At 54.1% G+C, this 22,813-nt stretch overlaps 1 protein-coding gene across 1 annotated transcript in view; it reads left to right on the plus strand.

Annotated features, from left to right (window-relative positions):
* The window catches only part of CTDSP2 (CTD small phosphatase 2), a 23,342-nt gene extending 1,100 nt beyond the window's left edge, over positions 1-22,242 (plus strand). The window contains exons 2-8 of the mRNA XM_029955831.1: positions 12,909-13,057; positions 14,710-14,748; positions 15,103-15,204; positions 15,769-15,825; positions 17,802-17,894; positions 18,042-18,227; positions 18,428-22,242. Coding sequence (XP_029811691.1) covers positions 12,909-13,057; positions 14,710-14,748; positions 15,103-15,204; positions 15,769-15,825; positions 17,802-17,894; positions 18,042-18,227; positions 18,428-18,553 — 752 coding nt within the window. The 3' untranslated portion in view covers positions 18,554-22,242. The remainder of the gene's footprint in view (positions 1-12,908; positions 13,058-14,709; positions 14,749-15,102; positions 15,205-15,768; positions 15,826-17,801; positions 17,895-18,041; positions 18,228-18,427) is intronic.
* Positions 22,243-22,813: the final 571 nt, after the last annotated feature.

The following is a 22,813-nucleotide window of genomic DNA, read 5'->3' on the forward strand; positions in this document are numbered from 1 at the left end:
GGCGGCGCGGCGCTCGGGCTGGGCTGCCTCCCGCCGCGTTTGCTGAGCCCACGAGCCCGACCCCGAGGCCCGGCCAGAGCCCCTCCCTGGCCCGGTGCGCTTCCCCAGGGCCGCCGCTGCACACACAGAGCCGCGTTTGTTTAGCCCCGGAGCGGTGTCCCTGGTTACATAATTCGCCGGATGGCATCAGACCCGGCGTGTTTCTGAATCGCGCAGCGAAAAAGTGCGAGTTCTCCGTGGGCAGCAGCTCGCGGCCCCCGCCTTCCTGAGGGTCAGGTGCAGACGCGAGGGGGTCGCGGGCCCTCTCCGGGGTGGTCTTGGAGACCGGAGCGGGGTGAGGCCTCGGCCTCCCTCGAGGGCAGGGAAATGTCGGGCCCAAAGGTGGCATCTCTCTTAGTTTGGTCACTGGAAGCACCAAAACTCTTTTTACCCTCCCCCACGTTCCTCCTCGAGCCTTGAGGAATGTGTCTAAAATAGCAGACAGAATTTCTGCGGGGAGTAAGGACTAGCGTCGGTTTGAGGGGCTGTTTGTTTTTCTGTGGTTTTTTGTTTTTGTTTTTTTCTGGAGAACTTACCGAACTGAGGCCACCTGGCCCTGAGACTGAGGAAAGCACGCTTTTGGTATTTAATCTGAGGCGTTCCTGCCCTTCCCTCGACCCCCCAGAATAGGACATGCAGGGCCAGTACTGCAACTGAACACATCAAGGCCTAGACCCTGGTGGGTGGCGAGCGGTGGTGCCGCGGTGTCACCCACATCCCCCTACTTGGAAACATTAGTCAGCAGGTCACTTATTCCTGGGGTTCACAGTCCCAAGGAACTCCCCCAACCTGCCTAGGCACAGGGGCTGCTAGTGTCAGCCTTTCCCTAATTCCTGGAGCGGGGGAGGCACTGTGTGCTTCCTGTGTTGCCGGCCCTTCTTTAAATTAAGCTTGCCTTGAGGAGGGGGAGAGCTTTGCCTATTCAGATCCCAACCCTCCCCCCCCCCCCCAAAACCTGCCTCCCTGTGCCCTGCTCTCCTGGCTGCATCACCACCCAGTCTGTGTGACCCCAGGGGCAACTTCACCTCTGCTGACTGGCCAGCTGTGCTGAGGCCGGAAGAGAGGAGGCTTTCTGGGTTGAGAACTTCTCTCCTGCCTGGTCCCAATCCCATCCGGGGAGGTAGCCATAAGTGAAGAGCTCAGGCGTGAATGAAATGTGGGAAGAACCACCCTGTGCTTCCCTGCTCTGGTCCTCCTCTTGCAGAGGCTTCTAGAGGGGGCCTTCCTGGTGAGGGAATCACACCAGGAATGAGACAGAGCAAGACTGCTGAAGGGGCATCTTACAATCAGAGCGGGAAGTTTCAGCCACCAGGGCCTGTGAGGGGAGCCGAGTACATGACAGCAGGAAGCGGAACAGCTGGCTTCTTTACAGTGTTCAGTTGCTGATGTGGGTCGAATTTTTCTCGGAATTACGTTTTTTGTTTTCCTTTTTGTGTGTGGTTTGTCCTTCAGACTTATCCCTGGAGGAATCTGAATTCTCACGCCAGCAAGTATGGGTCTTTCTCCATGTAATTTGAGTGTATTCCAGAGAAGACCTGCTATTTTCCTAGGCTGCCTGAGTACCCAGCAACCAGCAAGCCAACTTTCTGAGTCTCTCCTTATTTACAAATCCTACAAATCCTGCATCCGTTTGTTGTTTTTTTTTTAAGTGGGGGTGGGGAGCAGATGTTTTAATGATTTCCTTTATGAGTTCCTTGCCCCTTTTCTGCCAGCATCCCATCTCTGTGCCCTGCCCCCTTTGAAAAAGGGGGAAGGGGGATAATGCAGTTTATTAAGTAAATATCTAGAAAAAACTAAATTGCTCTCGGCTTGGCTTTTAGTGAAGTTGTTTGCCATCGCAGGTTTTGGGGGTTTTGTTTGTTTTTTTTTGGTTTCTGTTTTTTTCCTTCTTAGCATGCTGTTCTTGGAGCTTTAAGGCTGACTGGGTATGTTGATGATTCAAAAGCAATTACAGTAAGGGAAGTAGAAAAAAGTTACTGAAAGCGTTGATGATAAAAGGACCAAAATTGGATCAGCTTCCCAGCCAGATGGGTGAAATGGCTTCCTGATACAACAAGGACAGGGTTGTGTGTAACATCAAAAGTAGAAAGGAAAAGTTAATACAGGTTTGGCCGGAGAACGGCCATTTATTACAGCCCCGTCCGAAGAGAGTGCAGGCCCCGCTGCTGGGAGGTTGCGCCTTGGGGCTTTAGAGTTAGACCAGAGGAAAGCCCAGGAAACAGGACCAACCCAGTCACCTGACCCAGTCACCTCTCCGTGTGAGAGGAGGGAGTGGAGGCAGCCTCTTCCAGAGCTCAAAGTGACCCACAGGTCCAGGGGGCGGGGGGGGGGGGTGCTGTCAGGACCTTTTAGTGTTCCCTGAGACCTAATGACCCTTCCTCTCAGGAGGGTATGATGATGCCATCGATTGCCTCCTCCCATGAGAGGCTGCATGGGCTCTGGTAGCCGACCATCCTTCAGAATCAGGACGGTGGCTCGTTGTTCTAGCTCTTGCTTTCTTCCCACAAGGGGGAAATTCTGCCCTGTCCTCTCATGAAAAAGCTCAAACTCTTTTCATGTAGTCGTAGGCAGGCCCTTCGCTTGAAAAGCTCAAAATAAATGTCACTGGTTCTTTCTTCCTTAGCTTGCCCTTTGTGGGTCCAGGATGCAGGTTTATAGGTGGTTCTCTCCCCATCCAGTCTCCGTCTTGGCCTCACTGTGGCTCTGAGGCTCCCCGCAAGTCTCCTTGGAGTTTTCCCTCCATCTTGGAGTGGGATAGGGGCCTGTGGGGTGACTCAGAGGCTGTGTTTGCTCTTTCTCGGGTATCGCAGGAGAGTGCCTGCTCACTCTGCAACAAAGTTTGTCAATTTTTAACATCCTGAGGCTGGGAGTTGGCCATTCTGTCACTGCTTTTGATGGGCAGAGCTCTCAATGGAGGACTTGAACCTTGGAATTGCCAGAGTGGGGGGCCCTTCTGAGATGGCAAGGTGGGGGGCCTGGCTCCTACCTCCTCCACTATAGAGGTCTTACTGAACCTGGCAGCGGAGAAGCAGTTTCGTCTTCTGTGGGAATGGCCACATCCTTTATGGCCGTGGGCTTTGTCAAGATGGTGAATACTATAGAAGTCACGTTTGTAGCCAAGGTGATTTGATGCTCCCAACCTCTCCGTGGAGACTTAAATAATAGCAGTGTTTATAAGAAAAGAAAGGGAAAGACAGACAAGATGCAAAAGTATACAGATCTGTATACAGATGTATGTCCCTGCCTCTTCTTCCTCAGCTTTCTCTCTGCTAGCTTTTGGGTAATTTAGGAGTAGTGTCTTTTATTCCCGTTTTGGGAAGTTTGGTTGCTGCATTGGGTGAAATGCGAAGGGGTGGAGGACGGGGGACAGCAAAGTGTTCATTGTTCCTTCAAAGAATCGTTCCAGGAGCGGAGTTCCTTGCTTCAGGCCTGGGTGCACATCCCTGCTTTTCCTATTCACAGTGAGACTTAACACTTCCTTTTCGTGTTCTGAGTGACTTATCTGTGAAATAGGAATATTGATATTTACACTTCTGTAATGTCTAGTACTAGGAGACGGTTGATAAACGTTAATGTCCTCCTTCTTTACACAGCTAGACCACTATTCCGTTCCTCCTCCATTCCCCCAAGGACACAGTGCAAACAGCACGGGGTCATGTGGGTTTTATTGTTAAAGACAGGTGGCTGGGGGTCAGAGGGGACACTGATGCAGGGGCTTGGGCCTTCTGGAAGGATCAACCTCTGTGGCTTACAGACAGCCTTGCTGCACAGACCCCTTCTTTGTGCCTGTGTGACTTGGGATGGGATTTTATCTGCACTAATGCAAGTAGCATGTGCCTTAGGGCATCTGCCGCTCTGCCTGGCGTCTGGGCATCTGGGGATGGAAGGAGGCCAGGGAGCCGTGCCCTCCTGTGCAGAGTGTCTGAAGCCCAAACCTTCTGAGCAGTTGCCCAGCCTCTCAGAAATGGATATAATGAACACTTGGGACAACTCTGTGCTGCATTCTCGTCCTGGCCGCATTTGCTTTGAGAGTTAATGGGCACAGTGAGATTCACATTTCTTTCAGAGAATTCTAGTAACAAGGAGAGACATAAAAACTGGGGTTTTGAAGAGAAATAGATGCTCTTAAGCTGTGTCTTTGCTGCTGTGGTTTGGGGGTACAACATTGAGAAAGCACAAAAAGCAGCATTAAATTGCTTTTCATCCTGACTCAGGCCAGCCTGCTTACAAAGCACAGAATTAACTCACTTTTCTTGGGGTCATGGGATTGGGTGTGGCCCTGACATAATTCCCTCCCTCTTCTGAAATGGAGGCATAGTTCCCAACTGGGAACTATAGATGAGCTTATGAACGTGCAACTCTTGTGAAGGAACTAGTAGAAATCAAAGTGGAGAAGTTGACATAGAGAGGAAGCCTGTCTGGACCAGAAACCAGCCAGAACAGAGTTTCTTTGTCCAGCAAAGTGCCCAGCCCTTTCAGGTCTGTGTGCCTGCATCAGGTGTGTTAGTACCAAATGGGTACTCCAGGGAGCATCCAGCCTCCCTCTGTGCGGGAGCTGTGTGTGACCGGTTTCATTGGTCTGCTCTTCTAGGGGTTAGCCTGGAAGCTGATCTCAGAGTAGATCTCTTGACAGTTCCTGTCCCTTTCCAGGTGCTCCTAGTCCTTCCTTTTTGTCTCCTAAAACTCAGAGTTCACTCATACTCTAGTTTAACTCTATACCTACTTTGATCTCTTGATGAATGAATAGCTTTTGCATCCTGTAGAATTGGCTCTTCCGTTTGGGAACGAGCGTGGCCCCATTTCCAGCGAGACGCAAGCAGATTCATGGGAAGGCTCAAATGGCACAACCCAGGCCATGGAAGTGCCTTCCCAATGTGGTGGATCCCAGCTCCTCTGTTTCCATAGCAGAGCGCGGCTGGGGTCCCTCCTTCACTGGGAAGCGGGGGGGGGGGGGGGGGGGGGGGGGGGGGGGGGGGGGGGGGGGGGGGGGGGGGGGGGGGGGGGGGGGGGGGGGGCCTCTGTGATAGAGCAAGTACTCATAGACAGAAAACCAGACCCTGGAGTACAAGTCCTCGGAGATAACAGTGAGACGTGGTGAGAAAAGGGACCAAGGGGATGCCGGCTGAACCATCTCCCAGTCCTGGAAGGGTTAGTCAAGGACCACTGGCAACCTTTAGGCCTTGGCCCCCAGCCAGGGACACACATCAGGCTCTCCTGTGACACTTACTAAAAATATAGACCCCACCTGGGTCCTGCCGAATCAGAGCATGAGCAGGTGGGCCGGGCGTGTGTGTGTTCCAAATGCTCCCTATGGTTCTGACAAGTGTCCCTGGAGAAGGGCCAGGTAAACACAGCAATGGCCCCAACTGCCTGCTTAGCCCTGAGTAGCAAGAGTCCCCCAGAGGGATCCAGGTTTGCTGTTTGCTAAAGAACCGGTAGCTCGTAAAGGGGAATCCTAAAGTTTTCTGAGTGTGACCAGACAGAGTCATGATCACAGATGAGGTTTATAGAGCACTTACCGTGGGCCAGACGCTAGTCCTAGCTTTTTATATCAAGCACCTTACTTAATCCGCACAATGACTTGTGAGACAGGAGATAGGAATTATCTCTGCTTCACGGAGAGGAAAACCTCTGCTGGGAGCTGAAGCACCTTGTCCAAGGATACAGGGCTAGTTAGTGTCATCCAGGACCTGGACTCCAGAGTCGAGCCTCTATATGACCCACACTGCCTCCCACTTGCATTGTGCATTCCACTTTTTTTTTTTTAATGTCTATTCATTTTTCAGAGACAGAGACAGAGCATGAGTGGGGGAGGGGCAGAGAGAGATGGAAACTCGGAATCTGAAGCAGGCTCCAGGCTCTGAACTGTCAGGACAGAGCCTGACGGGGTGACATTGGGGGTGGGGGGAGGGCTTGAACTCACAGTGGGCAGGATCCTGACCTTAGCTGAAGTCGCATGCTCAACCAATTGAGCCACCCAGGTGCCCCGCATTCCACTTTCTAAACATGCAAGCTTCAGATCATCTGAAGCCACTTTGTAAGGGACCCTGTAGTATAGACCTTTTCCCATTGACCTGTGAGGAAACTGAGCCACAGAGAAGGCTGTGCCTCAGGCAGGACCACAGAGCTGTTTGAGAAGCTGAAGTGGGGCAAGAGCAGACTTTCTTGACTTCTAGCTCAGCGCTCTCTCAGTTGGACACACCTATACCGGTTGGCTGATCCCGGGTGAAGCCGAGGGGTGTGATAGGAGCAGGTGAGTTTCCCCCGGAGCCGGACGGACTGCCTTGCAGTCCTTTCCTGAGACTCCATTCAGTCTTTCTGCAGAGGCCAGCGACTAGAGGAAGGAAGGAACTGGTTGGCCAACCTCAGTGAGTGTGTGTGTGCATGTGTGCGTGTGTGTGTGTCACACACACAGAGACTGTGATTGGGTTTTGTGGGGTCCCAGAGAAGGCCAGTTCCCAGGCTTGGCCCTGCCACTACCTCTGTTTGACCTCTGGGATGAGAAGAAATCTCTACGGCCTCTTTTAGTGTGAACATTTTGAGGTTGAGGTTAGGGTATGAAAGTGCCTTACCCTTAATGACTAGCAGCTGACCCTAGAGCCAGGCCACATCCCAAGCTCCCTATAATTCTCACAGCTCAGTGGAGTAGGTAGGTAGTTCCCACTTATAGATGAGAGACTGAGGCCCAAAGCCACACACCTTATATGTGGTAGAGCCAGGATTTAAACCTGAGTCCATGGCACCTTGGGTAACCACTGTGCTTCTCACTGGTTGGAGGAGAGGTGGTTGAGGGGCCCTTGTATCCGTGGCTCCCCTGCTCTTTCTGCATCTCACTCATGCATGTGTCACGGAAAGCGGGCCCACCGGAGCTGGCGGGGGGGATGGGGGGAGGCACTGGATTGATTCTTCACGGTCTTCCTCCAAATCCAGCATTCTGGGAATCGGCCAGAGAGCCCAGACCAGGACTGAAACAGCCACCAAGAAAGTGTCTCTGTCCTGCTTGGCAGCTTTCTCTTAGCTTCCCAACTGCCTGCAGGGGCCTGCTCGGCACCTCCACGGGGAGACAGAGAGGCTCAGGGTGGGCGAGTGTGGTTTCCAGGCCCCCACAATGACATCTCTGCCCTAGCCGGTGTGCATGGGGCAAGGCCCCCGGCAGAGGCAGGGGCAGAACCCAGCCCTTCGGGTTCTCCTGGGTGGTATCTCTTGTCTGTCTCCCCTGCCACTGTAGGCCATCGCTCACTTCCTGATGTCCGCTGAGAGCCCTCTGGTGTGGGGCTGGGGGCTGAGCCTGCTGCTGACACCTGTGTGAGGAAACAGCTCCCTCAGGAGCTGCTGCTGCTTCTGGAACCCCAGCACCACCCCAGTGTGGTTTTAAAGTATGTTAGAGCTGCCTAGATGGGTGTTTTGGCCATAACTTGTGTAAAGGCTGCTTGATAGAGTATCTTGATCATGTTTTAGAAGTTGCCAGGAATCCCCTGCTCCCAAAACAGTCTTTCTTGAAGGAGGTCCCTAAAATTGAGGCCCTGTGTTGAGGTCTGTGACCAGATTGCTTTTGGGGGGGGGAGAGAGAAGGAGGCAAGTAGCTAGTGACCTGTGACCCCCCCCCACCCCCACCCTACACGTGGCATTAAGGACCCGGGACTGACAAAAGCTCTCCTTTCTTAAAAGCAGGGAAGATGCAAGGAGCCCTCCCACTCAGAGCAGGGGGCATAACCTCAGGAGTAAATCAGCCTGGAAGCTGGTCGCAGGGAGGGCACCAGCATAGAACGTGCTGGTGTGCGCTAAACCACCCGGCTAACACTACTTTCAAAAGTGCGTGCCATCACGGTCACAGCTGCTCTTTGGCACTTGGGGAGCTGGTGCTGAGCTGCGTGAGGCCTGCCTGCATCGTCACCTGCAGGGAACAGTGTCAGCAGTTGGACATTGTGAAAATTGGTATACCCTCTCCGTTGTTTCCAGTCTGTTCTGTGGGGGGATGTTTAGGCATCTCTCAGCCTCTTGCTCCCCTGCCGACTCACCTGCCGGTTCAAGGAGCCCTTCCGTCCACCTGGCACGTCAGGGCCTATCCCCAGCCAAGCCCAGAAGCCCCTTGCTGTGGACCTGGGAGGACTCCTCTCCTTGGGGAGCCCCAATCAGACATGTCTTGGCTGCAGGGCCCAGGCAGCTGGCCAAGAAGGGCCGGAAATGCTCCAAATACTCTCCTGCCTCCAATAGCTAAAGGGAGGGAGGCCCCTCAGAGAGGCCATTTTATAGTGATAGCCAGGCTAAATCCTTGGCTTGTGGGGGGATGGGAAATGGTGGGGAAGGAAGTAGTTCTGAGGGAACTAAGAAAGCATCCTTCTACGTGAATGGGCTTGTTAAAATCCGACTGCCTGAGAGCCTGCCTTCTGCCGACCCCTCAGCGGATGTGTGAGGAGTTCCTTTGCTGGGACACGAAGCTGGGTTGTTGGCAACGGTGATATCTGAACCTGACCTTCAGAAGAAGGTTATAAATAGTGTTGTCCTGGCAGAGGCAGTCTTCATCTGTGTGTGTGTGTGTGTGTGTGTGTGTGTGTGTGTGTGTGTGTGTATGTGTGTATACAGACGCACCGCAGACCTGTACATGCACAAGCTACTTATGAGGCAGAGGTAAATAGTGCCTTCCTCTGCTGCTTCTTGGGGACAGCGCTGGTAGACAGACAGAAAGAAGGCACTGTTTATGTCAAGTGGAGCCTGCTTTCCTGTTACCCGCAGAATATTAGCCAGGGTGTTTGCAAGCTGGACAGCACCTTTCTTTGGTAGTGGATTCAGAAGAAGGTAGGGGTGGTTTTGATTTATGAAACCTGATTGCGATCAGCCTCCTTTGGCACCTTTCTCACATTTTCTCCTCTTGAGCTTCAGCCACATGCTGGGAGCGGGAGGGCCCCTGTTGCTGGGCTCCTACAATGAGGCCCACAGCGTGGTCACGAGGGTCATCTCCCCTTAGACACGAAGATGAGCACAGCATTTACTGTGCAAACAGCAGGGTTTGTTTCTCCCTTCGTTCAGGAAGTGGGGCCTCGGTGTCATCCCAGGTAGCAGATGAGGAAACCAAGGCTCAAAGAGGCTGTGCCTCAGTCTGAGTTGGGAACCGGCAGGGTCTGGCCTCCGAGCAGGAGTTGCCTGCTGCACCCCACTATCCCTTTGCCCCCTGCCCTGGCAGGAGGCCTTGCAGCAGTGAACTGGAGGAGTGGCCTGGTTTCCCTGTTCTCAACCACCTGCTCACTTTCTTCTTAAGCCAAAGGCCCCCTCCTTGGGGCTGTGCTGGTCCTCTCCAACACTCGGGCCCAAACCAGATGTTTGGAGCAGGGTGAGCAGATGCACGTCGGCAGCTGGGCAGAGAGGAAGGCGGGGTGTCCATAAAGCAGGTAGCAGGGGGAATGAAGGAGGGAGAGCAGCTAGGTATGGGGCTCCATGGCACCCACTGGAAGCCTGCCCTCCCAGTTGGGAAACCAACCGTGTGCAACAAAATCTCCAGGGACCTGGGAGTCCTCTCGTCCCCCATGTTCCTGTCCTGAGAGGGGGTTTAGGAGTGCACCTGGCTGTCAGGGACACAGTACTGAGCACTGGCTGAAAGGAGCCCTTTGAAGGGCTCTTTGACACAGGGTTCAGATCCCACTCAGATGAGTGTTTCCCCCTTCCCTTAAACCCACTGAACAAAGCAGGTCTTGGGCCAGAGCCCCTGTCTCCAGCTTCTCCCCCCTCTTCCATTGTCCTCTTGATTTCTCAGAGGTATCTGTCAGAGCAGGTGCAGGGCCGGGACAGGAGTAAAGCGAGCCCTGGGGTGGAATCCCAGAGCCTTGCCCCTTTCATGGCCTGCCCAAGACGACAGCGAAGAAGGGGGCTGGGCCCCAAACTAATCCTTTACCATTCTAGCCTTGAGAGGAGTAGGACAAGTGTCCCTGCTGCCATATGAATGAATGTACACCCTCCGTCGGGGGCCCTGTAGTGGGTAAGAGCTGGCTCCGGGGTAAGACAGGTCTAGGTGCAGTTCCTGGCTCTGTGGTCATACTACCTGTATAACCTCGAGTAGTTGCTCCAGTCTCGTGCAAATGGCTTTGTAGTGGGGATTAAATGAAGCAATGATGTCAAGTGTCCTAACGCAGGGCTGGTGCCTCGTCAGTTCACGGCAAACATGACAGGCACAGAAAGACTAACAGGCTTGCCCAGGTGCTCCGCTCCTCCAGTGCCTACCTTCCTGTCCTCACATAAAGGATGCTTTTCTGTTTCAAAATCTTCCGGGTTGTTGCAAATCAGCGAAGGTTTCCATGGGGCCTGGCTCTGTAGAAGGGACACACAGGGCCCTGGACTTCCCACAGTCGTTCACTCAACCAGTCACAGCGACTGAGTATCTGCTATGCGGAGTGCCAGAAGCTGGTGAATATACTCGGCCAAAGCTATCGCAGGCCCCATCAGGAGGCAGCCATGTTGAGGGGAGGCTAAAGAGGCCCTGATAGATTCTCAGAGACAGTGTTGGTGAATATAAGGAGGATTGACAACCTGGAGAAGGACTGGGGGAGGTAGGGCCCCAATAGAGGGAAATGTGGGGTATCGACCTTGCTGCTGTGGACCTGGGATACCCTCCCCAGGCGCCACAGCTCTGCTCTGCTCCAAGCGCCTGCCCCCGAGGTCAAGGCATTTGTGGTCCCTGAGGCCCAGGGGCTGCCTGGCCACATTGTGCTTTTGAGAAGACCGTCAGCCCCTGCTGAGTCCAGATGAAGCTGAGGAGCCCCTGCCCCCCATCCTACCAAGCTCTGTGTCTAAGGCCCCAATGCCTCTGCCTGTTGGGCCTCCCGCAGTGGGCACCGGCCAGGCCTCTCTGTGGCCCCAGCCAGCTGCCCCTTTCACCCGCCCTGCCTCTTAGGATTACTCAGCCTTCACATCGTCTGTCACTAAGATGCTGAGTGCATTCCTGACGGCCTCTCTTCAGGCAAGGCTCGGGCTGTGTGGCCTTTGAAGAAAGGTTTCGTGCCCGGGTTAAGCCTCTGATTGTGGTTCTGCGTGAAGAAACCATAAACCAAAGGAAAAGTGATGGTTCAGCTTTGGTCTTGGAACCCTGTGTCAGCGTCTGCTGGAATCCCCAGGCTCAGAATTGAATGTGGGCCGTACAGGCAGGTGGAGAAGCTGCCCTTTCACTCTGATTTTGCATAGGTTATGAAGAGTAGAAGGTCCAAGGAGCCGCGCATCCTGCTCTTCAGCACTGGGCTCTGCTCTGAGGTTTGTCTCCTTGATACAGGGGCCTTCCCAGGGGAGCGGCAAGGTGAGGGGGCCCCAGTGCAACTTCTCTTTATCACAAAATCCCCAGTCCCTGGAAATCTTGGTTTTTCCTCTGGAGCCAAGAGCTCAAGAGTAATACCCGGGTGTGTAGGTGAATTGCCAGGGAGGCCCGATCACATTAACTAAAGGCGTTGAATGGTCATACCAGTGTCTGGGGGCCTGGCCCCACCGGGGGAGGGAGAGTGAGCTCTGAAGGGCAGAGACACCGGCCTGCACCTGCAGGAAGCCCTCTGCTGCTGGTGAGCCAGAGCAGAGTGGGCTGTCCTGGGGTCATGCTGGCGGCTGCTTGACTGACTGCTGGTCAGTGGCCATTTCCTCCCCCTGGGTCATGGGGGATAGAGTTTGCTTTTCTCTCCTTCTCTCCAGAGGTCCAGGCGGCCGGCAGCTGGGTATTAAGTGGCTGTCTGCTTCCTCTCTCCAAGGGCCTCTGTACTCTGAGGACCAAGCCCTACCTTGCTTCTGGGTGGGCCCCACCTCACTGCCTCCCCCTTCCCTTCATTAAGGGAACAGCTGGAGGAAAGTAGTCCTTGGGGCCGCATTCTGTTTGCCTTTTTAACCCCCACAAAGACAGGTGTTTCCAGATTCATTTTGTTTCCTGCACTGTAGTTTGCCCCATGCTGGGTGGTGGAGTGAGCTGGGTTTACTCCTCAGCCCCTCCCGCCCAGGCAGAGACCTGTGGCCGGGCACCATTCTGGCAGCCGTTGTGTGGCGCCACCTCCTGGCCAGAGTGCCTACCGTGTCTTCCTACACTTCCTCAACAGTTGCCGAAGAGCTCCTGTAAAAGATACTCTGAAGTCCATCTCTGGTTGATCCTGTGATGTCCATTGCCTTTTATATCAACTTGGCTTTTCTGGGGCTGCCTTGCCGAGTGTCCTATTAACATGGCTTTGTATTTCCAAAGCCTGAGTTGTGAAGGCAATACTGAGCCGCTGAGGTCTAGAAGCAAGCCAGGCAGCCCAGAAGCTGTCACCAGGTGTTTCCCAGGGTCCGAGTGCCTGTGCTTCCCGATCAGGCCTCGCACCTTTGCCGGGAGAGCACCAGCACCTGGGGAGCGGAGGAGCTCGGTCCTTCCCTGGGGCCGCAGCTGTCCTGCATCCTGCTGCCACTGACCCAGCTTCTAGGGACGCTGATCCGGAACGGACCCGCAGCTCCACTGACTTGTAGAGGCCTAGGTTTCTTCCTCTTGTAGAATAGCTCGTTCTCCAAACTGGGGTTGGTCGAGGAGGATTTTTGACTTGGTGAATCTTACTTCTGAGGGTTCCTTCGGTGTGCCACCTTCAGAGTGCAGGACCCCTGGATGTGATACCTGCTTGGTGCCTGTCCCTGATCAGGGAGTAAGACCGAATTGTCTGCAGCTCATTTCCCAAACCGGAGACTGGGGATTCCTGCGGCCTCTGCTCTAGAGGACTGTCGGAATGAACGTGTGTGTTTCAGTGGTGACCAAATGGGGCTATCTGCCCAGCATGTGGCATGTGCCGCGGCGGGGCTTACAGACTGGAAGGGGATATGGGCACGGGGCCGCCTGTGGACAGAGTCACCCACTAGCTAATGCCCCATCATTCCCTCTGCTCTAGGCCTGGTCTCCAAGTCCTCTCCTAAGAAACCTCGTGGACGGAACATCTTCAAGGCCCTTTTCTGCTGTTTTTGCACCCAGAATGTTGGCCAATCCAGCTCCTCCACTGAGCTCTCCGCATACAAGGAGGAAGCCAACACCATTGCTAAGGTAGCTAGATCAGGGTGGCAGGATGCCAGCAAGGAGGGGACTGCTAGTGGGGCTCCAGTACCATGGCATGTGGGCAAGGGAGTCTTCCCTGAAGTCTCAAAGACCTGTGGCTCAGAGGCCCCTCCTCTGGTCTTCCTATAGTGGCCCGTCTTCTTTCTACTGGCTCCCATTTGTGATGCGGGCCATGTGGCTCTCCATGTGGTTTCTGAGGGCCCCTGTGGTCCAGACCCTCCCATGTTCCAGGAACTGTACAAGACGCTTCACATATACTGTCTCATGTGGTGCAGATAGCAGCCCCGCAGAGAGGGTCACAGGCTGTTCCCACTTACACACCTGGAAATGGAGTTCCAGAGGGTCTGTGTAGCCCCCGGAGAGTTAGTGGTTAATAAACAGTAGTGTCAGAGTGTGAGCCCTGTCTCTCTGACTGTGATATCTTTGTTTGATGTTGTTGTTGTTTACTATGCAAAGCTGTCTTCCAAGTTACGTGACTTCCCCGGGAACCAAGAAATTGAAATTCTCCCACACTCCCACAGTCTCACCTGTCCTGGGAGGGAGGGATATTGGGAAATGGATGGGTGTCTTTGAGCCTGCCAATGAGCAGAAGGTATGTCTGGCATGTCAAGGGTGGGCACAGCCCTGACTAAAAACCCGTCTGCCCCCAATGCCATTGGTTACTTCTTTCCGAAACACCCAAGGCCTAGCTATCTGGTTCCTCTCTCAAAACCAGGCTGAAGACGTGCATCAGTGCATTTATCCAGTAGGCAGAAATGCACTTAAATAAAGTGCAACATGACAGTGTTACTTAGCAATTGATTTTTACAAAGTTCACAGTAACACGGAAAAGTATTGAGTTGCAACATTAAGTCAAAGAGCAGAATGTGAAATTACATATTATGGGGGGGAAGAGCTGCTAAAATAGACTTGAAGGAAATACACTAAAATGCCAACACGAGTTTTTCCTAAATGTACGATTTTAGTTTTTCTTCAAGGTATACTTTTTACAATCATAACATTTCTATTATTAGCAAAAGGCCAGGGAAGCCTTTCTGGGCTTTCTGTGCTCCACCTCCCGTCACGTCTCAGGACCCACAGTGTGGGTTCATGTTGGCACACTTGGTGTATCCGAGGGGCTCAGCGCCCTCCCCGCACGGTTTATCACCCCCAGAAGGGAGTACAGAAGACACAAGCCTGGGTTCCAGGACTCCGCAGAACGCCGGACCACCGCAGGGAGGGGTTCCATGTCCCTGCACCAACCACTGGAGTTCCCTGTTCCTCAGTTGATCCAACTGAGACACTGCCCTTCTCCATCCCTCATCAGACCTAATGCTGAAAGGCAGCGCGGGCCTTTCCCCTTTCCTGTGCAGCTCTTAAGAAAAGTCACTTTTGGGGCACATGGCTGACTTAGTGGTAGAGCATACGACTCTTGAGACCTCAGGGTCGTGAATTCACTACTTGTACACATGCTGTTCTCTCTCTCAGAGTATATAGACAGAAAGGAAAGGAAACAAAAGTTACTTTTGTTATGTCAGGACCTTCCAGGGGGCTGGGGACTTGGGGAGAAACTTACGCACCAGGCCCGAGGCAGAAGCAGTGGGCTTTAGGTAGGAAGGCCTCAGCTGGTTGGCACTGACGGCTTCCTTTTCCTCCCACAGTCCGATCTGCTCCATTGTCTCCAGTACCAGTTTTATCAGGTACGTGACTCTGACAGTGTACATGCCCCAGACCCTATGACCACATAGGGTGATGCCCTCACTGCTCAGCACCTGGCTGGTCCCACCCTGGGAAGCCATTTGTCCCAGATATTTGCTGAGGGCCCACTCTGCAAAGGCATTAGATTTGGGTGGGGGGGATAGTCCAGTGGGAGGCTGGAGCCGAGGGGCCAACTCCATCTTTTTCTCTACTTCTTGGCCTTGAAATGGCACCTCTTCTGGGTCCAAATTGGGAGTCTTCTGTGTCCTCGAAGAGCTGGTTCTTCCGGAGTTCTGCTGAGGAGAACACTTGGGCTTTCCTGGTGGTAGACCTCAGTAGTCTGGCTCTGGTTTCAGATCCCAGGGACCTGCCTGCTCCCAGAGGTGACAAAGGAAGATCAAGGAAGGATCTGCGTGGTCATCGACTTGGATGAAACCCTTGTGCATAGCTCCTTTAAGGTAGCTCCATATCTGGAGTGCTCCCTACAGCCATCTCGGGCTGTCTTGCATGTCTAACTGAAGGTGCTTGGAAGCAGTATAAAGTTGACGGGGCAGGGGGTTGGGGGGCGGGCTCTGCCATTTTGGCCACACTGGCATCACGCATATTCGGGGGTCGCACGGAAGAATGTTGAATAGGAAATCCTGCTCCCTCCAGTCACTGCCAGCAGGCTTCATCCGCCCCTTGTCATATAGCCCAGAGAGCCACACGGCTCTGTTCAGGGCAGGCCTATATAAGAGGGTTTGAATCAGCCGTGGACCCTGCTTTCCTCCATTTTGTTAGGACGTTCATTAACTCAGAAAGGTCCTGAAACTCTGTCACCTTGAGTAGAATTGGGGGGTGGGGAGTGGTAATAAGGAAAACCTGGAGGGGTTATTGTGTGTGCCTCTTCATGGGGTGGTGGGAGGAGATTCCTCGAGTCTCTGAGACCTGTTTCTCCTCACCCCTCCCAGGGGACCGGGTGTGATGGAGGCTGCTTGTCTCCTTCCTGCCATGCTGACCTCATTGACTTTTCTGCCTTCCAGCCAATCAACAATGCCGACTTCATAGTGCCTGTAGAGATTGAGGGGACCACTCACCAGGTGAGTTGCCTACCTGGCCACAGCTAGCCTAGAGACCTCGGCAGTCCTCTGCCCCTCTGGTATGCTTTGTCAGTTGGTCCGTTTCCTGCAACTTCAGCCTCCTTTCCTTATGGGAACCCCTCACACTCAAGGCTTTCTGATCTGAAAAAAAAATCAGCCTCTCATTCCCCTCTAGTTGTCATCTTTTTATGCTTTGCGGCCAAGCAGTTTAAGATTAAAATACTATTTGGTAATAGTAATAACTGTCATCTACTGAATACCACCTCCTGGCCATCGTTGCCAGGGCTGTTAAGTGGTGCCATTCCTCTAATCCTAAAGAGTTGGCATCTCTGCCTGGTTCAGGCAAGGAAGCCAATACTAGCTGTTTTCTGCCATCTCCATGCCCACCTACTTCTAGCTGATGCATTTCTTTCTCCACTTCCCCTCCCCGTGGGCCCCTCCACTGGATTCTCCCCCAATGAATGCTGTCGAAGAACACTTCAATCCAAGTAAGCTTAGGCTCTGGCCCTGTTCAGTCTGGGATCGTGGGGGGCTGATAGCGAAAAAGCATTTACTCCAAGTGCTTGCCCAGAAGGCCTTCCAGCTGGCCTGAGGGTCAGGGAGCATCAGCAACAATGCCCGACTAACCTGGATACCTGTCTATAGGGCCTGGTCAAATAGAAGAATTACCTGTAGGAAAGGAGGGGCTTGAGGCTTCCCCAGGGAGTCACCACTGTCCTCTGTCCCTTAGAAGCTTCCGTTCCTAACACCACCCCCTCCCAACCAAGGCGCTGCGCCTGGCCCAGCACCACCAGCCCTGGCTCAGAACCAGGCTCTGCCCTTGGACTGGTCAGCCTCTGCCCAGCCGCCCTTTACTGACCGCTTGAGCATGGGGAGATGTACAAATCCCGTAGAGAAAAGACAAAGGCATGTTTTCAAATGAGTAGATGTGCGCTGTGAACTCCTGATTAACAAGGAGAAGCATGAATCCTGAAAAACAAGCGGAGATGAAAATTGGTGGGCGGCTACCTGCTGAAGCAGGTTTTCAACAAAGTGGCAGGGGGATGTCAAGCTTAAGAAACAGCCAGAAAGAGACCGGGTCTTTTCTAAGGTTGAAGAAATGGCAAATGCAGGGGAGCCTACTTGTGACAGAGGGTTCCTGCCACGGAGCCACCAGGGGTGTGGTGTGTCACTGGCCATTGCAGCCCACCTCCAAGGAGGGAGAATCCTGGTGGGCACATGCCTGCTGAGCAGGGAGTGACGTGGATGACCAGAGCTTGGAGCAGCATCGAGGCTAGAGGAGAGGGGAGGGTTTTGGAGATGGGAGCCATAGAATGCAGTGCAGTGACATGGCCAATGAACCTCAGGCCAAAATGCGCAAGATCACGAGAGGTGGGCATGATGTGCGGGTGGCCGGCTGGAGCAAGCCCGATGCGGGCTTGAGCGAGACGCGCAGGGCTTCTGACCCAGTCATCTCGGCAAAGCAGTCCCTTCTTCCTGCTGCATTTCAAAGAAGCCATGTGAGGGCGTGAGGTTTCAGCAGTGTGTGCAACCTCGCACGATGGTGACCTGACAGACTGTCCCCCCAGAGCCAAGGACAGGAAGCTTCCACAGAGGCTGTGGCTGGATTCAAGTAATCCAGGATAGGCTGTTCCGTCTGTGAGGCCTATTCTTGATTACTTGTTTCTGGAGGCAGCTGATGGTTCGCCGCCTGAAACAGAGATGGCCTCTGGGATGTAGGCACGTGCGTTTCCTCCTGAGCTGGGTCGAGGTTGGGCCACCACGCCGGCGGAAGCCTGGTGAGGAGGCGGTTCAGCGCCCTAGCGTGTAGGGCGGAAGTTTCCAGCCAGGTGGCCCCGGAGCTCGGGGCATAGGGCCGGACAGGGAGCGGTGCGAACCTGCCTGTCGGTCTCTGGACGTGGACATGGGGATGGGATGGACGTGCAGTGCTTCCCCTCACTGGGCTGCCTCCAGCAAGCCTCTCCGCTTTTCCTCAGGTGTATGTGCTCAAGAGGCCTTACGTGGACGAGTTCCTGAGGCGAATGGGGGAGCTCTTCGAATGTGTTCTCTTCACTGCCAGCCTGGCCAAGGTACCTGAGGGCCAAAGGGAAGTCAGGAGTCAGGAGTGGCCATGGCGGCCGCAGGGCTGGTCTGGCAGCTCATCGCTGGGCCCCGGGAGGCCCCAGGCTGGGGGGCCCAGGACTGCAACCAAATGAAAGCACCTTCTCTCCTCCTAGTATGCCGACCCAGTGACAGACCTCCTGGACAGGTGTGGGGTGTTCCGGGCCCGCCTGTTCCGGGAGTCCTGCGTGTTCCACCAAGGCTGCTATGTCAAGGACCTCAGCCGCCTGGGAAGGGACCTGAGGAAAACCCTCATTCTGGACAACTCGCCTGCTTCTTACATCTTCCACCCAGAGAACGCAGTGAGTGGTCCAGACACAGCCACGCTGCAGGGCCTGGGGGAGCTCTGGCCCCTGGGCAGGGGGAGAAGGGGAGGGCAGCGCAAGCCTGGGCTTCCCCAGAGGAGTGTGGCAGCCAGGTGTACCCAGGCAGCCTCCTAGGGCTTTGGTGCAAGGGAGGGACTGGCAGTCAGGAGACTTAACGCTGTCTCTTCCTGCCCTAGGTGCCCGTGCAGTCTTGGTTTGATGACATGGCAGACACTGAGCTGCTGAACCTGATCCCAATCTTTGAGGAGTTGAGCGGAGCAGAGGATGTCTACACCAGCCTCGGGCAACTGCGGGCCCCTTAGCCTTCCCTGCTTCCGAGCAATGGCCCTCCCAGTAGGGGACTTGCCTACACTGTGCCTTTATGATCAGCCTGACAGAGCGGAAGCCGGAGCATCTCACCCAGTGGGGCCTGGGAGTAGAAGTGGTTGGAAAGGGCTTTAGGACAGGATAGATGCCAAGCGAGCACATCCCAGACCAACGGCGCCTAGAGCTGCCTGCTCCCTGAGTTGGGTTCCCAAATGTGAGTGTGTGAGTGTGTGTGTGTGTGTGTGAGAGAGAGAGAGAGAGAGAGAGAGAGAGAGACTCCCCTTGAACCATGGCCCCAGGATATAAGCCTTTCAGGTTGAGGGAGAAACTGAAAGATGAAGACTCCCCAGGTTAGTCTGTCTCCTCTCCGGTCACCCTGGGAGCCACCGAGCTCGACAGAGATGAAGACTATTGAAGGCTTTGCTGCCAAACCCAACACCTTTTCTCAGTGTTGTAAGGCTCATGTCAAGGAGAAAGGGAGAGTCCTAGGCTGCCTTCAGGAGCCCCCGACACACCTGTTCTGAAACCTTTCTCCAGCCAGCTGTCTGCACACAGAAAGACCATGTTTCTGGAAAGATGAAAGCTTGTTTCCAGAACCAGTAGCCCCCGTGGCCATCACGTCCTGTGGTCCAAGGGCTGCTCTTGCCTCCAGCCAAGTGCCTGGCACGGGCCCTCTCTGGGTCTCCCCAAGGCTCAGGCTCCGGGCCTGCCTTCCTCACCACCTAGCCATAGTCTTGAACCTATGGGGAAGGAGGTCTTTTCCCTGCCCGGGAAGGGGATAGATAACTGATTTCCGTTCTTTCGACTCTGTTTTAAACTTCTCTTTCTAAAAGTGGAGTGTTGGGCCTGTTTTGTTTCTGACCAAGCTGCAGCCCTGGGCCTGTGATGAGTGTGGGAGGCTTTGGGGGTGCAGGGAGGAGGAAAACCCCCAAAACAGGAATGTGTGTGTCGCCTTGGCTTGTAGGTCAGCCGAGAATGGGACTGTGTCCCTCAAAGTCTGCACTTCAGGGCTTCTCTGCTGGTGCCGGGGCGGGGGTGTTTGTTCCAAAGTCCAGGAAGGGCGCTCCTGGCCCAGGACCTCCTAGTTCTTGGGTAGTACCGGCTCTTTCCCTCGCGTCTTCCCCACCCCCGGGGCCCAGCCTGTGCCTCTCTCCGTCTACTCCTGTCTTCCTCCCTTCTGGCTGTTGCTGCTTTTCCTCCAGGGCTACAGAGGCACTTCCGCTTTTCCTGGGCTGAGGGGAATGGGTGTTCTCACCGTTTCATTTGCCAACATGATGTACATGCCTCTTGCCTCTGGAAACAGGTGTGAGTGAGCCCTTTCACACCTGTGCTTTGCCTCCCTCGCTTTCAGAGCTTCTCAATAGTGAATGCTTTTAAAAAAAAAAAAAGCCACAAAATGGAAGTTTCCTGAAGATTGAAAACAGAAGGGGAAATGCTGCTGGCATTGGGAGCACAAGGGGCTCCCCGCAAAAAGGGAGCCCCACCTCAGCATTACTGCCTTAATCATGGCCTCACCTCCCTTCTCCCTGTAGGGCAGAAGGAAGTTCCTCTCCCCTCCCCAGCTCTGTGTTCCCTGGAGGCATGTGTCACTGAGCGTTTGTGAGTTGCTCCAGGTGTGAGGACACCCCCCACTCAGGACTCCTCCTGTCCCCTTTTCGGTGTCCACCGGGGTCCAGCCTGCAGGCCTGAGCAGTTTTGAGCAAACCGGGCGGTAGAGCAGCAGCTTGGTGTTCTCAGTGGCGCTGGGCTGACAAGCGTCCTTTTCTGGCCTTGTGCTACCACCACTCTCCTTTCCCTAAGCTTGTTAGGCCTGGTCTTTCCCGTTGGTGTCACAGAAGTGGAACAGAGTCCCCAAAGCTCATGGGGTCCTTTCTGCCAGTATCCTCCCCCAGTTCCCCTGGGGATCTACAGGTAGGGGAAGAAGGCTCCGGTGCTAGCCAGCAGGGGTACCTCCTGAGGGAAAATGGGAGCTTCTGATTCTAAGGCCCTGGCTAGGCCTCTGTCCTGATACCGTGGGGTCTCTCTCCCAAGCCCCAGCCTAAGTGTTAGTGCCTGGGCCAAATCTGCCATTCAGGCCCAGCCAAGCTTTTCTGACTAAATAAGCAATAAGAGGCTCTATGCTGATCCAGTTCCTAGGACCCATTCTTCCCTCCTCTGGGCCTCCATGTTTCTCCAGGTGAAGGAGAGCCTGTGTCACCCCTTTTCCTATCAGGCTTATTCAGATGCTCTGAGTGGGACTCGTGACCAGAGCCCAGGATAGCTTAGTGGGGGGTGTCCCTACTGCTTCTGCGTGAGACCCCTGCCCTACAGGCCTGGTTCCCATCAGAACCCTGCCCTGCCCACCTGCCATTCCTCAACAGAAATACTGTATTCCCACAATCCCCCTTCTCCTGCCATCTGCAGAGAAGCAACTCAGCCAAATAAGCCTGAACAGGGTCCGTCCATGTGGACCAGAGCCAACCTGAAGTCATTCGCTATCTGGTTTCCAGTTCCATCGTGGGTTAGGGGCAGTGACGGTTGCAAAATTTGCTCTTTAGAGGAATCAGGCCAGACTCCATTTTGGAGGAGGGCAAGGTCAGGAGGGAGCCCGTTCAGCCCCGGATGTGTTCTGGGGCTTCCCATCAACCCTTGTGTTTGAGGCTGTCTTCAGGAGGCAGTCGACCACTGTGCCTGGTCAGCCCCGGTCCAAGCCATGCCAGGAATCTGCCCAACTGCCAGGTTCAGTTCTTTAAGGTGCCTCTTCAGGGACACCATGTGTCTCTCTGATTGGGCTTCTAAATCAAAAGCCTGATGTTCGTGTCCCTCTCATAGGGGGAGCTTTGAACACAGGACCAGTCTGGAAATGGTCAAGGTAAGAGTTGCCCTCTGCACATTGTAGAGGGGACGCTCTGTAGGCCCATGGGTCCTTTACTGTAGAGAGGTTGAGTACATTTGCCTTCACTTAACCCGGGATCTTCTGTTTAGTTCCCTCCTGCCTCCCAAAGGTTTTGACCATTTTGTAAGTGCATAAATTCACCTCTATAAAAAGTGGCCCAGAAGCATCTCTGTGCTAAAAGCATGGGAAGTGTGTAAAGGCAGTCATTCCCTGGGAAATGGATCCCATTTAAATCTGCTCCCCCTGCCCTGTTCCTGAGGCCACCTTCAGTAGGGCCGCCCCTGCAGAAGGCTGTCCTCCATCCCATTCCCAGCCCGGCCAAGTGTCTGTGGAAGGGAAGGCCATTTTCCCCTTCAGGTCTTCGATCGGTTACCACTATTATTCCTCAGTCACTTTTTGTAAATGGAGTTTGTTTTATCTTTTTTAAAATGCCAATAAATATTTGCATTCAAGCAGGGGAAGGAAGGCAGAGGTCTGAACCCCACTGTCCCATGCCCTGCTGTAGGGCTCGCCCCTGGAGCAGACCTTCTTTGGGCCCCATGAGCTTCGCTTATAGTACCCCCAAGTGTGACACATTCCATGTCATGCCACTTTCCCCCTCAAGGTGCCATTTGGGCATCTGCTTCCCACTGTGACTGGGCTATGGGACTCTGACTACCTTGCTTACAGATTCATGGTTTGATAAATTTGTTGTATTCAAAAACTTGAAATGTAGGACGCCATTAAGTGTCTGTTTATATTTTTGGAATATTTGTATTACTTACCATTAATTAATAAAAGCGGGTTTAAAAAACCCATCCAGGAATGGGAGCTGCTTCTTGACCTTGCTGCTGTTCATTTGGGCACTTAGCAGGCACGCTCTTCTTTCCTTGAAACCCCTTCTGTCACAAGGAAGCTGGCGCCCCCAGGCTGGCCAAGCGGCTGCCTCCGGCTGAGAGACCAGCTGCAGACTCAGCACTGGGCTTCTGCTCAAGGTTACAGAGTCGGGCTGCAGTAGTTCTTTCCTGGCCCCTGTTTGGAACCAACTCCGTCGCCATCCAGGTGCTTAATAATCATACGCTTGGTGCCCTATTGACTTCTCAGGGTGAACCAGAAGCCCTGAGGGACTGGGAGTCTTGTCCCTTACTGAGTGTCCCTTACTGATTCTCCCAAACCGGGATCGACTTGGAGTCAAGCATGGTTCTTGGCACATAGTAGGCACTCCAGTATTGATTGGACTGCTGTATGGACCCCAAGGGAGACCCTAAAGAGCAAAACAGGATGACCTAATATAACACCCCTCCCCCTCTCCCAGCCTTCCCTCCCTCTGAGAAATGCCCAGAAGCTTCTCAGGGAGGCACTTGCTAGCCTCGACATCACATCACGGGCACTCGGGGCAGCT

The sequence above is a fragment of the Suricata suricatta genome, chromosome 10 (genome assembly GCF_006229205.1).
Source record: "Suricata suricatta isolate VVHF042 chromosome 10, meerkat_22Aug2017_6uvM2_HiC, whole genome shotgun sequence".
Taxonomy (NCBI): Eukaryota; Metazoa; Chordata; class Mammalia; order Carnivora; family Herpestidae; genus Suricata; species Suricata suricatta.